Genomic DNA, 19630 nt, shown 5'->3' with positions numbered 1-19630 from the left:
TCTGGATTTAAGTTCACCCCTATGTAATGTAGTCATGTTACTGGTAGAACTATAGAAGCAGAAATTATTTAACTCTGACTTACACATCCGTGTATTTAAGTTAGATACTTGAGTTGACGAATCTTATCTTTAAAAGTCGAAATAATTCTAAGGCAGGAGTAGGGGCGGAGGTTCTTCTTGACAGCCTGAGAGTCCAAATGCTGGGCAACAAATCACCGCCACCTGCTGACGGTCAGCCAGGTTAATGGATAAACTTCCTACCTGCTGAATCAACACTGAAGCCAGCCTGCGGACCGGAAGATAGACACTACTGGATAGAAATACTGAAAGTGTGTCTTGCTGTAATGAAAGCAACCATATTTTAGAGTTAATAAATTTTAACCGCTGTTGTGACCACGGGGACTCGTGTTTTTGACACAAAAAGCCCACAAACCGACACCGAGCATCAAGCTAACGTGAAGTTTCACAAACTTGCTAAACTTCACCTCTGACCGCGGAGAGATACTGACTGGTAATAGTGACTTTCTAGCGGATTAATAGGAGATGGACCGATACCGGTACTTCATTTTCAACCAGAAGAGCATGCTCGTCCTCGGGATCCTCCAGCTGGCTTGTACGGGTCTTTGTGTGGTGTGTGGGTTCATGGACGCTGTTTTTCGCAAGGATACCCCACTGAGTACCACCAGGACGCCGGTGTGGGGAGGACTGGTGAGATATTGATCCTCTGTCAGAAACTCTTTCTAGTATATATATATATATATATATATATATATATATATATATATATATATATATATATATATATAGAAAACTCTTTCTATATCTATATCTATATATATATATATATATATATATATATATATATATATACACTTAAATATATATACACTTAAATATATATTTATAATAGACCGGACCTCTGAACACTTTTTTAATTTACTGTTCTTTGTTGTTCTTGTTCTTTCTAGTTGAATGTTTGTTATGTTATGTTTATGTTCATGTTTACGTCTATGTAGCCTACATCGGGTGCTAAGAAAAAACCGAAGTCAAATTCCTTGTATGTGTTTAACATAGCCTACTTGGCCAATAAAGCTGATTCTGATTCTGATTAACACGCAAGTCAAATTTGGCAGCAAGATTCCTCTTCATGTCTAACATGTAGTTGTTGTTTTTTTCGCCAATTTTCACACTTGTTTTTCACAAAGGTTTCTCGATAAGACTACACTATTATTTCCCGAATATTGAATGGGTTCTGGTTAAACCTAATGTAAGAGATAATTGGACATATTGGGGCTTAGCTGTCATTAAGACATTTCTTGTGTGTATTTTAACAACCTGTTGAAGCTGCTTGTCCGGGCCTTTGTTCCTGCCTGCCGCTTTGTCTGTCATTTAATTCAGGCCGCTCTCACCTCCATTTAGATCATGGCCTCTCCAGGTGTTCTGGCGCTGTTTGCCTCCCAGAGGAAAAACTCAATACTGGTAAGTGTGACGGTTTTGACTCTTCGTGACAAGAAGTCTGAGACCACCACTGGACAAAATTCTTCTTTTTTGCATTTGTTTCAAATCTATACTATTTTCCTAATACAAGTGATAATATCAGTTTAACAATCTGAGTGAAAAGTTGAATCTCAGAAAAATGTCCATGAATTTCAGAATATCTTATATAATATTCGGTGTGTCCTCCTTCTGCTTAAACAACAGCATGCACTCATGCTGTGTGGACTCCACAAGTAAAACCTGCTGACTCATGTTATTGACAGTGATCCAAAAAGCTTCTTGTGATGCCACAGAAATGCTCGGCTTCCTCAGTCTTTAAGTACCAGTATAAATGTTCAGTGGGGTTGAGGCCAGGTGACCTTGGAGGAAAATCCATGACAGTCGAGGCATCTTGGTCTTGAATGCAAATTGTTAAACTGATACCATCATTTGTGATAACAAAAAGAAAGTGTGCACAAGGGGTGGGTGGATCGATCTACCAATACTCTGCACTCCAGTAAACAGAGTTTACTGAGTCTTTTCAGAGAAAGGGGTAATATCCAGGTACATGCAGTGAAATAAATATTTTAGTCACACTGATAAATTATTGCATACTTTACTCAGACATCCAAATAATATACAGTATTCAGGAGTGACGCCGAGATCGAAAAGTGGCCGAAGGTATGTCAATTGCTGCTCAGCGGCATATACCAATCCCTGGACTGGTATTCTGATCCTTGGAGTGGTATGCTGCTATTATGCCACTGGTATTCCACCGACACATGACCGTATGTGTCACTTGAGACTGTTATGCCATTAAAAGACTATTGGATGGATACCGTTGACTAATCGATAGCAGAAACTTTGAGCCAACCAACCAAACAATACTTACTGACAGGTTTTCTTTATTAGGAGAACACAATGATGCATTACTTCAAATAAAATCTACGTCACGAAACATTAACCATTGTGGCATATTATGTATCATGTTCACTGTACTTTGAATGACTGGAATAAGCTGCTAATAAAGAAAAAAGTATATTATATGGGATGTTGTCTGACACCTGGTAGTTTTACTGTTTACTGTTTTACTTCTGGCTTATTGTGATAAGAAAGTGGTGATCCAGCATATAAGCCTTTGGGCATCGATATACCAACTGATCCAGCAGTATAAGCCTTCGGGTATTATACAGGCTAAATTTGGATATACGTCTATTTGATTGATTCATCTTTTTCTTTATTATTATTCCGGCTTATTCCGGTCATTCAAAGTACAGTGAACATGATACATAATATGCCACAATGGTTAATGTTCCGTGACATAGATTTTATATGAAGTAAAGTATTATTGTGTTCTCCTATTAAGGAAAACCTGTCAGTAAGTATTGTTTGGTTGGTTGGCTCAAAGTTTCTGCTATCGATTAGTCAGACTGGCTACAGTGGCTGGGCTAGCATTAGTCATGTTAGCTGAGGCTAGCTCTTTCATTAGCTTTGAGTAGTTTATAACAGTCTTTCAATGGCATAACAGTCTCAAGCGGCACATACCGCCATGTGTCGGTTGAATACCAGTGGCATAACAGTGGCATACCACTCCAAGGATCGGTACACCAGTCTAGGGATCGGTGTATACCACTGAGCAGCAATTGACATACCTTTGGCCACTTTTTGATCTCGGCGCTACTGGTATTCAGCCCATTGACACTTGTTATCTAAAGGAATTATTTTAATGAAACTGAAACAAAATAATATACCTCAAACCTGAAATATGAAAATGGCTGAATACGATAACCTTTTTGTGCGACTGAAAAAGATATATTACGCTTAAACTTGTTAAAGTCTCTCCTGCAACCCCTAATTAGGACTGGAAGATGGTGGTATAAGGCAATATGCCTTTAGAAATACTCCTGTGTCTTAATGATAAAAAGTATCGGTATCAGTATTGGTTTTATTGGCCTTGTATTACTTGGTATCAGATTAAAACAACATTTTGTGGTATCGCCCACCCCCAATGTGCACTTTCTTTCCCCTCAAAGCAAAATTTTCCCCTTTGGCCTCTTTTTGGATTATCTTTGTATTTTTCTAATTCTTTTCCGTCTTTCATGAATAGTAGAAAGGACACTTTTCCTTGATGAGTATGTGACACTTAACACAGAGTTTATAATATAGAGAACTATTTATTTATAACAATTCTTTACAGCATTTTGATCTTTTGATGTACTGTAATATCCTTGTCCGATCGAAAGTACAAATTCACAGAAAAAAATTATATAGCAGTATTCCACCTTATCTCAGCCATGGACACATTCAGGAGCATTGGTGTTGTGTCCAAGTCTGTTCCCCCATCAATTTTTGTTTTCCCCTACCTCCCCTACCAGCCTAAACTTAACTTTAGCCATATCTCAAAAAAATCATTTCTGTGACACCAAAACATTTCATGATTAATTCCAAATTTAAAAAGATGAAGACTTAATGAAGACTTGAGTTCTCTGTCCTGAGCTAACGTTAGCCTACGTATCTGAGAGTCATGCCACCGAAGAAGCAACCAGTGATAGAAGCAGTCGACCACATAAAGAGGTCGCTTGCCTTTCTGATGGAGGAGGTTTCTGCCATCAGGCTGCAGCAGCAATCCATCCTGGACCTGGTGGCGGAGGTGAAGGCTCTGAGGCTACAAAACACCAAAAAGGACAAGAGACTCGCCTTCCTAGAGAGCAGAGTGGCCGACCTAGAGCAGTACACTGTGATGAATGATGTTATTGTCACTGGGCTCAAAATAAAACCCTTGTCATACGCTAGGGCACTGACCACTGACCACGATGTGTAGCCCGGTGAGTTAGTTTCTGACTCCGTGGAGCAACAGGTGGCAGCCTTTATGCAGTCCAAGGGCATTTAAGTGGACTGTAACATCACTGAAGCATGTCACCCTCTGCCCCAGAAAAACGACGACGACGACAAACCAGCCATAATAATGAGGTTTGTTAACAGAAAACGCAAAACTGCACTGCTAAAACAAGGAAGGAAGCTGAAGAGAACAGATGTCTACATGAATGAACGCCTAACAAAACGTAACGCTGATATTGCCAGGAAAGCAAGATTCATGAAGAAACAGAAGAAAATACAATCCACACGGACCACAAACTGCAAAATATTCATTAAACTAAAAAGAACACTGGAGGAGGCCAAAGTGCTGGTAATCAAAGACATCAAGGAGCTGGACAAATTTAAATGAGGATCAGGATCGAGTGGACTGTAAGGTAACTGGAAACACAAGTGATTAAATACACAAACATGACACACTTTCACAAACATGAAGGAAATCATTCATCTACAACCGGAGATAATATACATATAACACACAGGAGCACAATTCACAGGACATGGAATATAAATATTGACACGGAAAATAACTTCTTTAACATCAACGGCGACTGCTGCTATTACACAGATGAACAGTTCAACAAGACCATCAAGACAGATAAGAAAGTATCTTCAAACTAACTTTATTTTAACAGTAGAAGCCTATTCAAATTTCCACAACATTAAGGAATATTTATGTGGACAAAAACTTTAATTTCAAGGTGTTAGAGAGAATGACAACTGCAATCGGTAGAAATATACATGGAAAAAAAGAAGAATGTAATTGTTAGCTGTATTTATAGAGCACCGGATTCTAACATTGAAAATTTCAAGGAATGAATGAAAGACATTTTTACAATGTCAAATCAAAAGGTCGTGTTCATCTGTGGGGATTTTAATATAGATCTGCTTTATCCAAACAACCACAAACCAACTGAAGGCTTTATCAGTACAATGTACAGTTTAAGCCTTTTTCCAAAATTCACCAGACCCAGCAAGATTACATCTCACTGTGCCACATTGATAGACAACATATTTACTAATGTTACAGAGAACAATGCAATAAGTGGATTACTGATCAATGACATCAGTGACCACCTACCAGTGTTTAGTCTTTGACAGTAATTACAAGAAGGGAAAGCAGGACATTAAACTCGAGTACAGACGAGTAAGGGCAGAGGAGTCAATGAACGCTTTAAAAAATGAATTACTAAACCAAAATTGGTAAATAATATATAAAGAAGAAAACCATGACAAGTCAGACAGTCCATGGATCACTTTGGAATTACAAAATGCCTGCAAAAAGAAAAATACAGAATTGGTAGGAAGGAATATTATAGCAATCTGTTAGATAATAATAAGAACAATATTAAAGGTATATGGAATATATTAAACAATGTTATTGGAAATTGTTCTAGACAAGTTAATTATCATTAGTACTTTATTGATAATGATAAGATTATTAATAATATGGATGATGTAGTTAATGGCGTTAAGTGTTGGACCAAAACTGGCAGGAAAAATCCTTGATTCAGTGACATCTGAAGAGAAGAATGGTGATTTCATCAAAAATAATCCTAACTCAATGTGTTTTATGGCAGTGATAGAGGGTGAAATTATAGAGATTGTTCATAAATGTAAGAACACAATTTCTACTGACTGGAATGACATTGACATGAGAATAGTTTAAAAAATGACTGAGGGGAATTGCTAAACCACTAACATACATCTGTAACTTATCACTCCAAACTGGTAAATTCCCAAGTAAAATGAAAATTGTAAAAGTCATACCACTGTACAAAACTGGAGACAAACACCACTTTACAAATTACAGGCCTGTTTTCTCTGCTTCCTCAATTTTCCAAAATCTTAGTTAGTAAAATGTATTTATCAATAAACAAAGAGTTTTTCTAAGTCAATTGGATTCAGATCCAACAGATCAACATCTTTAGCAGTTATTGAACTAATTGAAGAAATCACAAGCTGCTTAGACCAAAAGAAATATGCAGCTGGGGTATTTATTGATCTCAAAACATTTGCTACAATCAATCATGACAGATTAATTAATAAACTGGAACGGTGTGGTATCCGGGGTTGTTTTGAATTGGCTGTGAAGCTATCTAGATGACAGGCAACAGTTTGTGAAGATGGGTGAGTTAATGTCATCATGTTTGGACATGTGGACTTAATAGTTAGAATACTTAGATAGTTAATCACATCTGAAATGAGCAAATTAAAAAGGTGGTTTGATGTTATTAAATTATCAATAGATTTAAGCAAAACAAAGATCATGTTGTTTGGAAAATGTAAATGAAATAATCAAATATCAAATAAAGCACGTACTGGATCACAAATCACTGCACATTCTCTACTGTTGACTGGTCTTACCATATTTAAATTACTGTTTGGAGGTCTGGGGTAACACCTTCACACTTCAAAAATGATCCATAAGAACAGTTCATAAAGTAGGATGATCACACCAACTTATTGTTTTTAAATTCCTGTGTGTTAAAGTTCATTGACCTGGTTGAACATCAAACTGCCCGAGTAATGTATATAGCAAGAAACAAAATACTACCAGGTCATATTCAGAAACCTTTTTTTTATAGAGAGGGGGGGTTATAATTTGAGGGAAAAGTTTAATTTCAAGATGCTAGCTGTTCGCACGACTATAAAAAGTAAGTGGGTTTCAAGCGGTGGTGTGGAATGGTATTAGTATGGAGCTAAAGCAATGTCCAAGCATGATCCAATTCAAAAAAAGGTACAAGGTGATGATTTTCAAAAGATACAGGGATAAGCGAGGGCTTTAAAAATCGGTAGGTGTTTTCATAGATGTACGCATGTGTTTGTGTGTATAAAATATAAATGTTATGAAATATAAATTTGTGGTAATAACTGAATTTTTACAATAAGATCTAGAAATGTGGTCTGTATATATATTATGTATATTATATGATAAGCTATGTATATATATTTGTATGTATGTGTGAGTTTATGTATGTATGTGTATGTGTGTTCAGCACATATGTATATATGTGTGTGTATGTAAATATGATTATGATTAACTACTGAGTTGTGGAGAAGGGGTAGGATTAAATAAGTGTATACTTCTTCCTACTCTTTTTTGGGCATGTCAGTGCTTGTTAATGGAATATACTTATGTATAACATGCTTTTCGTTTTATTATGCTTATTTGTCGAACTAATTTAACTTCTTTTTTGTTTTGTTTTCACGTGTTCGAAATAAATTTGCATTCATTCATTCATAATGCTACATGTTAAAAGTAAAAGCAATTATTTTATTTACAACATTTAACTTTCTTTTGAAATGAAAAAAATGATTTACCAATATCTCATTTCAAAGTATTAATGAAGGGATACATGTTTTCACAAAAGTTTACAAAAACATGAATAAATGGTTCATTATGCTAATTTATGATCCTTGTGCATGTATAATGTATTGCTTAAAGAATATATGTTTTCAGCTTTACAATAACGGTCACAAGGAGCATTAATACATGGTTAATTACAGTTTAGGGATGCTTATTCAGCACTCTTTTGCATTTAAGATCCGCTAGCTGTCCGTTCTGTGTACGCACCTTAAAACAAAAAAAACTTGGTCTTCATACAGACTCCTGGCTCTGTAAATGGAAAACAAAAACAAGGTGGTTTGACTGGTGGGTAATTTTAGTGTTGCTATGTTTCACAGAACCATCTATGACTTTGGGGGTTGGAGTTTCTGAATGAGCATTGATGGGATGGGTATGTTTGTTTGGCTGCAAATTCAGATATCAACAGTCTTTCCCCGGAATCAATGACAATACCTTTCAGGGATGGATGTCTTCAACTTACAATAAGGGTCACAAGGAGCAGGGTTCGAGTTATGTGGGAGTCAATGGGAGCTGAACTCCTATAAGGTAGGGTTTGAGCTCCCATGAAAGCAGTAAAATCACAATGCGTGGGGGTCATTAATACAGTACATTAGCAACAACCATTATTTTAATCATAACTAATGAATTTTTCAATGTAATGAATATTCTTTACATTAACAATATAAATCAGTTAAAAGAAACACGTGGTTAATGTCACTGTCATTCAGAGAGAATATGGTGCGTATTTCCTCTGGAAAACGTAAGTTTCTCTCTGGGATGTGCGCTGTCATACATTTTCTTATTTAGGAGTTTTATTTTAACATATTGTAATTTCCTTTTGCCGAGCTTGTGTTGCTGTCCCTGCAGGTGGGTGTGATGGTTGTAGCAGCAGGACTCTCCTGTGCAGCTGCAGTGTTTATATCCGGTTACTCCTGCCTGACACTCACCTATGGAGAGGAGGACAAGGAAGTCTTCCACCACCACGACAGTCCTCAAGTGGTAACCAACATGCGCACACATGCACACACGAAAAGTTTTTTATAGTTTTGTATTGAGACTATCAGAGCTTATAATTCAGCCTGATGGTCATTGTGGAGACAATAGCTCAGTCATTTTTTGAGGTTTTATGTACGAGAACAAACTTGGAATGATAAGGAACTTGGTAAACTTAATTGTCATCAAGTTTCAACCTTACATTGTCATACATGCAAGGGGCATACACCGGAACAAAATTATGTTTACTTGACTTGCAAAATACAAAAAGCAGCAGTTTGTCTGTCTACCTGCTTTTTGTGTATAAACGATTCATACTTACCAAAAGTTTTGGAATTGTTCCAGTAGATCTCCTCAGCTGGCAGCCACACCATAGGTGCAATGGCTGTAATGTAATACTTTGGGGAAACTCCAACCGTCAAAGTGACATCCACTAAAAGCACCTGTTTATCACTGACAGGCTGAGGTTGGTTATCTAAGTTTCTGACAACATTACGGAAACAATTCCTACAGAGAGAGACCTTTTTGTTAAATAATGAGATTGGTTTTGTAACCAAACACAGGTCTCATTGCGGAAGGAGTCTTGCTCTGAAATCTTGCGAGAGGTGGAGTAGTCCTTTTTAAAACTACAAACTGTTGTCCTCAGACTAATAACTACAGCAATTGTTGGCTAATGTTTGCACCAGTAGTAGTGAGGCCTGAGGAAGTCATGCTCAGTCAGTCTGACTCTTTGTTACAGAGCAAGATATCTTAACAACTACTGGCCAGACTGTCATGAAGTATGTACTATATGTCTGGGTAAAATCCTAAAGGCCACACTGTAATCTCATGGAAGTGCAAGAACAACCACATTACAGCTGTGACTACTTAATACAGGTTTATAGACAGTTTTTCTCTCCGTTCAGACGTTTGTGCTCCATCGGATGGTGAAGGGGGCTAATGCCACCATACTGCTGTCCTGCACCATCAGCCTGGCTCTCTCATCTGTCATCGCCTTTGTGGGTTGCCGTAGTCTTCCATGCTGTGGCTGCTATGATGCCAGAACAGGATTGGTAGGAAAGAACACAGTCACCAAAATGGCTTTAAAATTAGCAAAACCTTTTGTATTTTGATATACTGTATTGTTCTGTTCTGCAGATTTTGCTGTTAAAGGTGGCAGATTTACCTCGCATAATTCTTAGTCATTTGTGAGACAATGGGTCCTTGATTTCAGACTGAGGCAGAGAAAAGCATCTTCTCATTTTTAGTCAGCGGCCCTGAATTTTGTTGGCTGAAATGTTAACTGTCACAGCTGGCTTGTATCATTTTCTTCTTAATATAACCCTGTTCAGATACTTATGGTACATTCTAATGTTAAAAACATGCGTGGACAAGTAATCCAGAGGTTAGATTTATGGTTCATTGTCATTAAACAGTGAGTTTCGCTTTCAGTGTTATAAGAGAAAGTATGAGGGAAGTATAAAGACAAACTGATGAGTTTGGCAAAAATATATGTTAAATCAGGGAACAAGTTTGCCTGTGGCGAGTAAACCTACCATAATATAATAGAAAGCAGGACAGAGCTGCTAACATCGTCCTAAACCTGAACAGATAGATTCCATTGGGCACACTGTGTCACGTTCTGACTGTGATGCAGCCACCAGAGCTGATAGCAAACATTCTATCTAGACAATGCTTGTGATTCCACCAGACACGTGCGATGCATTTCAGAAGTGTCCCAGAAGTGACTCTCTGCTTTGCTCCACTTAAAATATGTGCCAGATCTATTTTTGATGAGGCTGCGTGAAGCTGTACCATAGATCTAACAAGGGAAATCTGTATACAGTGTCAGAGGCGGAGTTCTGTTCATTCCTATGAAAGCTGCAAAGTGGCGCATGAAGCTATAAAAGACTTCCTGGGTGTAGAATTACCTGGATTGTCTGGGTTGTGAGGCCCATAGAGCAACAGCCTAGCCGGCTAACTTCCAGTTTAGTCACCAGCTAATTTGAAAAGAGTTCAAATGATTTAATCATGTGGCTCGACTAAACTTGAAATGTTATCAGACCAATGGCTCAAATTATGACTGAGAACTGACTGAGCATCTGACAGGAAATCAGACAGAGGAGTGGTATAGAATATCCAGCCAAGTTTTTAAATAAAACACCCTGTGCAGACTCCGACCGCAAAAACAAACAAAAAAAGAAACTATTTCACTACATAGTCTACTCACCCATGGTAGAATCACAAAAATCAAGGAATATGAGTCAACAAATCAACAAAATCAGGCAAGCAAAACTTTCCGCTTCTGGTGGGTTCTGAAGTTGTGAGGAGGATTAAATAAAACTATGTTGCTGACACAATGTCATAGAGCTGTGCCTGGTGGAATCAAGGCATAATATAGGAGCATCCAGAACCAGTAGGATGAGTGTCTACTATAATCAGTAACCCCACAATATATTGTAGTTAGCTAATGATATGCTACTTTGCCTTGAAAGTCATGTTATGTTGGTGCTAGGCCAGAAGACTAACGGTAAACTAAGACTGGACATTCACTGATCGAAAAAGGGGTTTAGAGTCTCAGACTACTTCAAACACCAGAGATACCTCTGTTCAGGACATGCTGTTGTATATTGTAACATTGCTTTGACAACAAACTCCCCTCTAGTGGTTTATAATGTTTTGCATCTACGTGACCAAACAAATCATGTCGACTATTCTGAAAATAAGGCTTTTGTCTTCCTAATAAGAGTGACATTATCTCCAGTGTTTGTTTTTGTCTGTGTGTTGCAGGAAACACTGGTTCCTCAGTGTGACCCTGGGGATACTGAAATGGTTTGTACTTGGCAAGGTAAGAACTAATGTTAAATGTTGTTTTTAGACCAATCCTCTGCCACAGTTGCTGCTGATATTACTGTGTTTGCTAGTGTTGTAGCTTCGCTCTCAGTAAGCAGTCCTGATTGTAATTCTCTTCTGCCTCCAGCAGGAGGTGATGACAGGCTCTTCAACTCTCCGGCTCAGTCCACTGACAGGTGCACCACTGAAGACAAGGCTCCCTCCAAATTGCCTCCATATAGCAGACTGACCTGACACACCTCTACATTAGAGACTGGTCCTACACATTCCTGTTTGTTTCTCCACTTTCGAGGGGAGGGGGATTATTATGGATTATATTTCCTTGAAGTTTGCCTACACATTTCTTATTTTAGATAAATAGAGAGAAGAAATCTCAAGACTAAATATAAGATCAAGATATCAAATCAGAAAGTTGTCTAGAGATGTTTTAGTTAGATTAGTTGTTTTTGCTCTTGATTAGACCAAGCACTTTGGACTGTGGCAGTGTCTAAACAGCTCTTTGACCAGAGATTTGTTGCCAAACATTGTCGAAGTTGAAAACCTGTATATGTCACATGTCAAGACGGACATGCCTTATTCCCTGTGTGCTGTGTTAAAGTGAGTTATGTTCTCAATATATAAATTCTAAAGCGTTCTATTTGTATTTAATAAAGAAAAAACCGGATTGAGCTGTTTGAGTTATTACAATTGATTTTCTAAAGAAATATTACCCCAAATTTTGAAATGTTCAAGGTAGTTTATTGCAAGGTTACACATGACACAACACATTGCAGCTGCTTGTCCCCAGTTAGTTCATTCATTTTGTGAATCAATACAATTCTTTAATTTATTTTTGTCTTTCTGGACAATTGCAATAAGGGATACAGTAGCATTATTTGCCGTTCATGGCTGTGGTGAAAAAACTAAGGCAAAGGAAATTATAGAAGGACCTGGTGTGAAGGTAGATGGGGGGCAAACACAAAGGCCACTTAAAGAACAGAAGAAAGCGGCAACTAAATCTAAATCAATAAAAAAAAAAGCCTTCTACTGTTGACACACTGCTGGGAAGCCACAGGTCCAGATAACAGCCAATGTCTGTGTCTGTTTTTTTTTTTTGGTCCATATGCATAGACTCTGAACACTGAGTCATAAGAGAAGGCCTTTTGGTTTGATTGATAGTCCATATCTCTCAAGAAAACAATGTGCAGCATAACCTGGCGTGACCAACAGAGGAGCCACAGGACCAGCTGTGGCCACAACACACATCCAAAGCTGCGAAGTAATACCACTCAGAAATAAACTGTCAGCTTTTATCATACAATGGCATTGGCAAGACATGCTGAGTATTATAGCACAAGCTAACATACAGGAGAAGTTGTGGGTATAGGCATCCATGTATATGTGGAGGTAAACACTATGAGAGGTATGGTTTTAACTTTTTGATTCATTGGCTAGCCTACAGAGTACTATACTCTTGTTTATCAATCTGGCTATTTTGTAGACTTTCCTATACAGACGAAGGAATGGGCAAATACAGTTAAAGACAAAGCAGACGTAAACAAAATGGAGATTGGCACGGTACAACAACTTGCTTTCGAAAAACAAAAGCAGAAGATTAAAGTCTGGATAAATGGGGAGATGCGGTCAACAAGGATTTTCTGTTTCTATTCAAGAACTGGGGGTGAGATTTTAAGATTCTGTCAACAGTAGTATGCTAGCTAACGCTAACCTCAAGGGCTAGAATGTTTCCTGTTGCTTAACAGCGCTGTCAGCTGTTCTGGGATGCCTCTCATTGATTGTTTTGGTCGTGTTCGGCAAGTACCAATGTACTCATCCAGATTTTAAATCATAAATATCAAACATTTTGATATTATCGGGGTGGCCTCGATGAGTCAGTGAGCAGTTCAGGAGGATTCAGACTGGATGTGTAAACCCCTCACATTACCAGATAATCTGTACCAAAAAGCATGTTTTGAAAGGGCACTACAAGATTAGTAATACAATTGAGTTGGAGAAAATAGGGGTTAAAAGGGGCCCAGCAACTCATTTTTGACCTGGGAATTGTTTTCCCCTTTTGTTGCTTTTATAAATGGAATCATGGTCAATATAATATAATAATTTTGCCACATATGTACAAATAAAACTCTTTAATGTCAAAGTGAAAACAGATTTCTACAAAGTAATGTCAATTAATAAAAAATATATAATGCAAAATAAGTAATAAGTATTCACCCCCTTTAAAGTGACTGACCTAATTCAACAGAGGACCAGCCAATTGGTGCTAGTAGCCTCACAATTAGTGAAATGGAGATAACATTAGTGCAGTGACTGTCTCAAGTGATTGTAGTATAAAGACACCTGTGTCTGGAAGGTCTAGTCACTGGTTAATCAGTATTCCTGGATATTTTACACCACGAAGACAAAAGAACATTCCAAGCACCTCAGTGAAAGGGTTATTGAAAAGTATAAGTCAGGGGATTGATACAAAAACATTTCCAAGTCACTGAACATCCCCCGGAGTTCAGTTAAATCCATCGTTAAGAACTGGGAGGAAATATGGCACATGTGTAAATCTGCCTAGAGCAGGCCGTCCTCACAAACTGAGTGGCCCTGCAAGAAGAAGACTAGTGAGAGAAGGAAGACAAAAGCTTCAGCAGCTGAGATGGGAGAGACTGCATACAACAACTGTTGCTCAGGTTCTTCACCATTCAAGGCTTTATGGGAGAGTGGCAAAGTGAAAGCCACTGTTGAAGAAAGCTCATTAAATCTCAACTAGAGTTCATGCATGTGGGAGACTCCAAGGTCAACTGGAAGAAGGTTCTTTGGTCTATTGAGACCAAAGAGGAGCTTTTTGGCCATCAGACTAGAGGCTATGTTTGGCGGACACCAAACACTGCACATCACCATAAACGCACCATCTCCCTGTGGAGGGTGGTGGTGGCAGCATCATGTTGTGGGGGTGCTTCTCGGTAACAGGCCCTTGAAGGCTAATAAAGGTAGAGGTTAAAATGATTGCAAATATAGGGAAATCCTGGAGGACACCCTGAAGTTTTAAAGGTGTATCTATTAAATAGACTTGAAGGGGTGTGAATACTTATGTAATCACTTATTTTACATTATATATTTTTAATTAATTGCCATTACTTTGTAGAAATCTGTTTTCACTTCAGCATTAAAGACGTTTTTTTTTTTTTTTGTAAATTCTTGTCAAAAAAGCCAAATTATATCGACCATGATTCCATAAAAGCAATAAAAGGAGAAAACATCCAAGGGGGTGTATACTTTTTATAGGCACTGCAAGTGTGAAAAATGTGAATGTGGTGACTTCAGGGTATTTCCCATGGTTTTCTTTAGTATGAAAATGACATTTTGCTTATGACAAACCCTTGTTTTTCAATCAGTAACGATATTTCGATTAGCTTGATATGCATCTAATACAGACCATTAATATAAAAAAAAAACTTACCCTAACCCTTACGATTGCACATTTCTTTAAAGGTGCAATATCTAAGGAGTGGCCTACTGTGGAATTCATACTCAAAACAAACAGGGGGCAGCATATCACCACTAACTGCTGGTAACTGTAGCTGCCGTTAACTAGTTGGCTTGATTAGCCATGCATCTATTCGTCAGGACTGGTAGCTTGGAGCCCATGGGGAGTGTTGGTGTTTACACAGCTAGCACAAGAATGTTGGACCGGAACAGGCTAGTGCTAGTTGGTTAGCATTCTAACTTCAGTAGATGTCTGTGTAATACAATGCAGATGTCAAAACTGTTATTTCTTCACATTCTTTTGATAGTTTTAGTTTATTTATGAATGTCTTCCAACTAAAATTTGTACATATTGCACCTTTAAATTTAACCTGTATAGTTTTTGACCACTGGTAGCTGCCACTATGGAGTAGTGTTTGTATAACTCTGACATATAAACTCCAGACATATCCAGAGAATCAAATCAGGATATTGTCCACATTTGTCTGTTCACACCTGCAGCACACAAGAGGAGATTGTCTGTGTCAGATGTGTTCATACATGTAATGAATACTCTGTATGGTTTGGGCAAGGGGACAGACTGCTCTGTAATGATGACTGTCTTTGCATTGATATCAGCACTACATGTATTTGGACGTATTCGCAATATCAACGAAAGAGTGGAAAGTAATATACAGGCAAGCAAAGAAGAGTAAGTAGCAGCTACACTCTGTGCACGAAGACCCCATCGTAAAAAGAAAGCTGCAGCATTTTGGATCTGTTTTCCACTGGTCAAAAATGCCATTTAAATCTGCTAAGATCAGGCTTTTGTGTGCAATGGGAATGTGTACACTCAGCATTTACACCCGGGTCAATTGACTCTGCAGTAGACTCGGGTTTTTATCACCTCGGCTCAGCTCGGCTTTGATCTAAACGTAAGACCCAGGGTGAACACACAAAATTGTGACGTATTTTCGCTGCGTGAAGTGATGACGCGTTATGTTGTGTTATCAACATCCGGTGGTGGTGCATAAATAAGGATACTGGAGTAAAATGTATAAACCGGTGATCAACATAACATCGTCAATGGCCTCCATGCTGCCTACCGCTTGCTTGTGTTGACTTTAACTGGTGTTGTTACCTGTTTCGGGTGCATTTGTGCCATGAAATGTGACGTCAGTGACGTACAATGTAGCGCTTCAGATAAAAATCGCAGTCAATAGGTGAATTTTAGCGGGTTGACCCGCGTTTAAAAAAACGGTGTAGACCTGCTAATTTTGGTGGAAAAGTGGCATGACAGTCTAACACGAACACAAATGAAATGGCACAGAATGCATTAGATTATAATGTGTTCTGCTATTTTGTCCACCCCTTACAGAATGAAGACATGCAATTCTTCTCTCCCATCAGGTCATGGTAAAGCTGTTTTGTAACGAAAGAATATGGTATTTTCCACCCCCAAATCCCCTTTTTTAATTAATGTCATGGTGTCTCCATATTTTCTGTTAACATGAAGCTAAGAGAAATTTAACTTCATCAGTGCATGTTCACAACATAAATCATTGAATGAGGTGAAATAATTTAGAATCAGATTTCTGGCTATCTGTTCAGGATAATTTCCAGGTACCCATGATCGATTTTGGCATTCTGAAACAACAATCACACTGTAAATTATACCCCAAAACCATTTTAAGTCATTTGTAAAGTTAAGCACAAGCACTGGAATAAAATGTATCCTCCTCTAATGGAGACATTCTTGTGTTGTGCTGAAGCCACTTTGCAAGAACCATCCTTTCTTTCTAGACCACCACTCATTCCTCAACTCTTTCCATTGTCAATCTCTCCGGTCTGGTGCAGCCTCAGGTTGACGTTGTCTCACCTCTTTCCCTCCATTTTTCTCCCTCAGCAGCTGCTGCAGCCCCAGCTCCTGGCTCTGTCTCCCCCGTCATCCCTCCCCCTACTCAGGTTGATGGTACCTCCTGATCCCTCAGCTGGCTGGCTCAATACCAGAGGTTTCTGAGACTTCAGCTTGTGGGCCACCGTCATAAAAATAGCCTCAACATGGTCACTGTTTCCTCCACCATAGTTTCCCTCTCCCTGGGTGTTTGGGTTCTTTGCAGATGTCTCAAACAGGGGCAAGGAGTGGGTGTCAGCAAACTGTTGCGCCACGTCTGTGCCCACTTGGATGGACTCTTGGAGGTCACACTTGTTTCCAACTATGATCCTGGGTACCTCTGTGCCTAGTGCATGCTGCTTGCATTCCTCAATCCAGGCTGGGAGGCTGCGGAAGCTGGCAGCATTGGTAACATCGTAGACAAACACAACAGCATGCACATTGCGGTAGTAGTGCTGCACCATGGACTTCCTGAAGCGCTCCTGACCTGCAGTGTCCCACAGCTGGATCTGTGGGGGGACAGTGTGGAAAAATCCCAAACACCCAAACTAACGATTAATTAAATCTACTAACAGGTAGAGCTGCAACAATTAAACAATAACCAATAATCAACTGTAACTATGAGAGCAAAGTTATGTAACTATTTGACAATCAAAGCTTCATAATCATTTTAATGTAACAGTGACTTGGAGTAGAGTGAATGATGTATCTGTCTATGCCACTCCCCCATCACTTGTTTCTGCACTACATACTTCAATGAGAGGGTAGGCTCACAGTGCGTAATGCTTTACAGCAGTACATCACACAGTACCAACTATCAGTGATTTGGGTGAAACTGGATCATATTTTAGGGGAAAAAATGTCCTCTGGCTGTTCTGCCTCAACTCTCCATGATTTACACAAAGAGTTAGTGAGTTTCCTGAAAATAACCTGTAACTGCTGCCTACTGTAGCTACAAGTTAGCTCTGCTAGCTAACTCTGCTTGGAGCACTGCCCGGGATCGTTGGTGTTGGTACACCTCTATAACAGAAGCGATGGACCTCGGGGAGGAGGTTTTCAGGTTCAGGGGCCAGAATGGGATTATCAGCCTCTACAGACATCATGACAGAGGTACACTGAAGAAAGACAATGTTGATGCATGAAAAGGGAAAGAAAAAGAGAAAGCCAAATCGCACAAAATGTGTCTTCCTACATAATGTTGCTTTAATGTGTCTCTGGCAAACCTCTCAGCTTTACTCAAATTAAAAACATATAAATTGCAGGAGTGCCCCTTTAAATGTGGGCTTATAGGAATGATCAGCTATTCTTGACCATTGCTACTTTAAATCGACTGTGGTCATCTTAATGACCTGAATGCCAGTGATCCTTAACTTGCCCAAATGGAATAAGTAGCACTTGTTGATCATTTATTACCATTGACATGCCCTTGAGCAGGGCGTGTAACTGTTGCAGTGGAACTCAGTGGCCAACAGACAGACTGTTGATAAACAGACTCCACCAACAACAGTGAGCCCACATATAACCACAACTATTTAAGTGACTTTCTTTAATGTTTATCTTACAGTGAAAGGTTACATAAGTCCCTACTTCTTCTTCTACAGTGTAATTCAATTAAAATGACACGAGATCTGCTTCTTCTCTGGATTACTGAGTATGTTGGTGGTGACTGTGTCTGCAGTGCACACCTTGATTTTCTCGCTGTCAATTTCGACCAACCTCTCCCGGAAGTCCACCCCGATCGTGGCCTCGGTCTTCTCCGGGAACTTCCCGGCACAGAAGCGGTAAGTGAGGCAGGTCTTCCCGACACCCGAGTCCCCGATCACAATGATTTTGAAGATGCGGGTCCTCGGCGGCGGAAGAGTCGAGTTCGCCAGAGAGCTGGAGAATTCAACCGACGACCCGCTCTCCGCCATATCAGACCGACAGGCTGGATGATCAGCAAGGATAACCTTCTACAGCAGCAGCTCCTGCACTAACGTTAGCAGTCGGTCAAGACACTAGTGCTGCTCTATGACAAGGAAGCTTCCGATACCAGCTACCGTTCTTCGTCAAAAAGCCACACGTGAAGAGTACATACCATTTATTCGACATTAATTATATTGTCGATATACATACAGTTTCTTAATCTTAAACAAGTGCATCCCAGTAAACACTCCCAGTGCTCAGCTGTGACGCCACGTACAATGTTGCCAAAGAAAGACTTCTCGCGAGATATATTGTATGTAGCATTCAGAGCCCCGTGGGGAAAAAAAGTCCATCCTCAGTAAAATAATTAATTTACTCCAACCTTTAGGCAGTAAATACTGCTGACCTCAGCTTTGAGTTTGTTAACACCACTAATACAGAATATCATTCACTCCAGTTCGCATTGCTAACTACTACTCAAAAATGTCTGCTCGGCTTTCAGTATAATCTTCACCTCAGAATTCAGATGATCTAGAAAGCACCACCCTTAGGCCACATTCAGACGAAATCAGGAGATGCAGCAAAACGCCTTGTGCGGCCAGCGCTGTTATGGTTGCGACGCTTCCATAAACTCCTGTTGCAATCGGAGAATGCGGAAGTGAAGCATGTCATGGGACAGCCGATAGTTCAAATACGGAATAATTGCAGCACTGAACCCCGTTCATTTTCAGTGTTTTCCCAAGCACGTATACGGCTGGCTGTCTTGTGAATCATCTGTCAGTCATTGTGATCATCTTATCCATAACATAAAAAATATTAAATCATTTAGTTGTTTATTTTAATCTGAATGTGCAAAG

General features: G+C 39.2%; 2 protein-coding genes across 3 annotated transcripts; one reads left to right on the top strand and one right to left on the bottom strand.

Moving 5' to 3' along the window:
• The first annotated feature begins 270 nt into the window (after positions 1-270).
• Positions 271-12188, top strand: LOC141012760 (uncharacterized). 2 transcript variants are annotated; one of them, XM_073486278.1, is made up of 6 exons: positions 271-708; positions 1420-1479; positions 8567-8698; positions 9598-9744; positions 11462-11519; positions 11655-12188. In XM_073486278.1, exons 1-6 carry the CDS (start codon positions 544-546, stop codon positions 11756-11758), a joined length of 666 nt encoding a protein of 221 aa, XP_073342379.1. In that variant the 5' UTR covers positions 271-543; the 3' UTR covers positions 11759-12188. The 2 variants fall into 2 exon arrangements, with proteins under 2 accessions (XP_073342379.1, XP_073342378.1); XM_073486277.1 differs by having other exon boundaries at positions 11652-12188.
• Positions 12189-12240: 52 nt separating this feature from the next.
• Positions 12241-19237, bottom strand: rab33ba (RAB33B, member RAS oncogene family a). The gene is made up of 2 exons (XM_073486276.1): positions 18554-19237; positions 12241-17377 (listed from the first exon to the last, which is right to left on the bottom strand). Exons 1-2 carry the CDS (start codon positions 18779-18781, stop codon positions 16877-16879), a joined length of 729 nt encoding a protein of 242 aa, XP_073342377.1. The 5' UTR covers positions 18782-19237; the 3' UTR covers positions 12241-16876.
• Positions 19238-19630: the final 393 nt, after the last annotated feature.

This window comes from Pagrus major, chromosome 18, assembly GCF_040436345.1.
Source record: "Pagrus major chromosome 18, Pma_NU_1.0".
NCBI classification, from domain to species: domain Eukaryota; kingdom Metazoa; phylum Chordata; class Actinopteri; order Spariformes; family Sparidae; genus Pagrus; species Pagrus major.
This window is presented reverse-complemented; position numbering and strand designations above follow the sequence as displayed.

Bases quoted from the DNA above. Each gene is read 5' to 3' on its own strand.
- rab33ba (XM_073486276.1), bottom strand. From the start codon at position 18,781: ATGGCGGAGAGCGGGTCGTCGGTTGAATTCTCCAGCTCTCTGGCGAAC. The intron at 17,378-18,553 runs GTGTGCACTGCA...GTCCCCCCACAG, and splicing joins TTGACAGCGAGAAAATCAAG to ATCCAGCTGTGGGACACTGC.
- LOC141012760 (XM_073486277.1), top strand. From the start codon at position 544: ATGGACCGATACCGGTACTTCATTTTCAACCAGAAGAGCATGCTCGTC. The intron at 1,480-8,566 runs GTAAGTGTGACG...CTGTCCCTGCAG, and splicing joins AGAGGAAAAACTCAATACTG to GTGGGTGTGATGGTTGTAGC. The intron at 9,745-11,461 runs GTAGGAAAGAAC...TGTGTGTTGCAG, and splicing joins ATGATGCCAGAACAGGATTG to GAAACACTGGTTCCTCAGTG.